This window comes from Lathyrus oleraceus, chromosome 2 (genome assembly GCF_024323335.1).
Source record: "Lathyrus oleraceus cultivar Zhongwan6 chromosome 2, CAAS_Psat_ZW6_1.0, whole genome shotgun sequence".
Lineage (NCBI taxonomy): Eukaryota > Viridiplantae > Streptophyta > Magnoliopsida > Fabales > Fabaceae > Lathyrus > Lathyrus oleraceus.
This window is the reverse complement of record NC_066580.1, coordinates 483,817,776-483,820,375: the sequence shown is the minus strand read 5'-3', so window position 1 is coordinate 483,820,375 and position 2,600 is coordinate 483,817,776. Positions and strand designations below refer to the sequence as shown.

Genomic DNA, 2,600 nt, shown 5'->3' with positions numbered 1-2,600 from the left:
TCAAGTCTATTAACTTATCAATATCTTAATTCAAGGCAGAGAGACACAACGTTTTATATTCTCTAACAATAGGATTGAGAGACCAAATCTTAAGACTTAACTATAGCGTTGGAGGCACACTCCATACAAAAACATAGAGAACGACAAGAACTAATGTATAACCTTCAACAAGATAGTTTTAGATTATTCTAACACAAAGCTTAATTAATCTAGTTTTTTCAATAATAAAAATTAAAGGTTGTTGATCACAAAGATTTTAATATATTCATACATCTGTGTTTCTAATAACTCAAGTTGGTTAATCATTCTTCACCCAAACATACATACATGCATGCTAAAATCTATAAAAATTGACAAAATTTCTCATAGCCTCAAATCTAATAATCATTAACTTCTCCTTAATTAGTTTACAATAAAAAATCACTACAAAATTCTAAAAAGAATGAATGTGTTCATCATTTAAACCTCAATGTAAAATATTTAAAAAATTAACCCTCAATCAAACTAATGAATTAGAACACTCTTTTATGTCACATGAACTCACAAATCCTTTCTCTTCTTCTTGTTCATCTTCTTCGCTCGGATCAGACGATGTCAGATCCTTCGCTCTTTCTACTTGATTTTCCCAATTGGTACGAAACAAAACAAACAACATTGTCACCATACAAGAACCTTGAGCAGCCAAAAGACCAAACCATAAACCTTTGAAATCAAATCCAGCAACAAAACTCAACCAAACCGCGACAGGCATTCCCACGAGATAAAAACATCCTAAGTTAATATTCGCGCCCAACTTCGGCCGAGCAGTCCCTCGCAAAACGCCACAAACCGTTGTTTGTGGACAGTTTCCGAGCTCGCAAAGTCCTATGATAGGTAGCACCATTGAAGTTAAAGCAATGATTTGTGGATCATTTGTGAACATTGAAGCCCAAATGTTTCGAACCGAAAATGCAAAGAACAAAGCTGAGAAGCCCAAAACAAAACTAAAACAGAGTCCTACTATGGCTGCAAGTTTTGCTTTATGTGGATTTTCAGCACCAAGTTCATTACTAACTCTTGTCGAAACGCCGAAACTCAATGAAGAAGGAAAAATGTATATTAACGCAGTTGTTTGAATCAAAACACCCATAGAAGCAACAGTTGCATGTGGATTAATCAATAAACCGCAGATTAAAATCATGATCTCGTACCACCACCATTCGAGACAAACCGAAATGCAGCTCGGAATTGCTAAATTCAAAAGCGATTTCCATCCCTTGAAACAAGAAGATGAAAAGCCATTCCATGTCTTCTTGTGTGTTCCAGAAACCCAAATGTAAATAATCAACGAAGCAACGAGGTTGAAGTTCGTCCAAACCGAACCTAACGCGATTCCTTTGATTCCTAAGTTGAGGACAGAAACAAGAAAATAGTTTATAGGAAGATGAAGAAGTATCGACAGAGTAGCACTGTATGTTAAAGGAAGTGTTATGGATTGGCTTCGAAGATAGATTCGCAAAGGGTGTAGCAATGATTGCGCTACGAGATCAGGAAGAGAATAAAGAATGTATGATTGCGCAACGTTTGCTATATCTTCTTGTTGGCCACATAAAAGCAGAATTCTCTTCATGTTAAGCCACAAGAATGAAATGAAAATGGATGTTACAAGAAGAAGAATCATTGTTCTTTGCATTGTAAGACCAAGGAGTTTGAATCTTTTAGCACCAAAAGCTTGACCACAAATAGGCTCCATTCCCATGGCGAGACCAGAGAGAATGGAGTAACCGGTTATGTTGGCGAACCCTATAGCAAGTGATCCACCTGCTAAAGCGAGTTCGCCAGCACGGCCGAGAAACAACATTGAAATGATGGAACGAGAGTACATTAATAAGCCTGTTAAAACCATAGGTAACGCTATGTTTGAAATGTGTTTGGCTTCATTGATGGCAAGAGAAAAATGGGTTTTTTTTGTGTGGGTTTCTTGTTGTTTGAATGTTGGGGATTTAGGGATCAATGGTGTAAACATGTCAGGTTTCTTGAGTTTGGTTGTGGATATGTTTGTTTGGTTGTTATTAGTTTCACACAAAGTGGAGACAGAAGAGGTTGATGATGATAACTGGCACATGGTGTGAATAGCATATAAAAACACAACAAAGGACAGAGAAGGAGTTTTGTGTTCTTTTGTTTTAAAACACAAACAAAAATCTTGTGAGCTTTTGTTCTTGCACTATGTAATAAGAGTTTTGTACTAAAGAGAGCTATTTAAAAAGATCTAAAACCTATCACACAACGCGCAAAAACGCAACTGACTAATCAGACCGACCCAATAAAAAATTATCAAATAATAATCTTAAGAATTTTTTATTTTGATATTCTAAAAGATTTTCAAAATCTAAATTTTTTTCAAAATCTCAATTATTTACCGTTGCAGAGACTAATTTCGATCGAGTCAGGTCAGGTCAGGTCGGACAAAATACTAATATTTGGATGTATATGGATAATGGAGTACAAAGGACGGCCAGAAAGATAGGGTTGAAAGAGTAATAGTATCACCTCAATCTCACAACATGTTTTTTTTTCAATTTCAAAGCTGTTTTTTATGACCGACCCATATGTTGTTA

At 35.7% G+C, this 2,600-nt stretch overlaps 1 protein-coding gene across 1 annotated transcript; it reads right to left on the bottom strand.

Annotated features, from left to right (window-relative positions):
- Window positions 1-231: 231 nt before the first annotated feature.
- Window positions 232-2,244, bottom strand: LOC127120705 (protein DETOXIFICATION 49). The gene has a single exon (XM_051051227.1). The coding sequence runs from the start codon at window positions 2,102-2,104 to the stop codon at window positions 500-502; it is 1,605 nt and encodes a 534-aa protein (XP_050907184.1). The 5' UTR covers window positions 2,105-2,244; the 3' UTR covers window positions 232-499.
- Between the last annotated feature and the right edge of the window lie 356 nt (window positions 2,245-2,600).

Coding starts and splice junctions, on each gene's coding strand:
- LOC127120705 (XM_051051227.1), bottom strand. CDS start 2,104: ATGTGCCAGTTATCATCATCAACCTCTTCTGTCTCCACTTTGTGTGAA.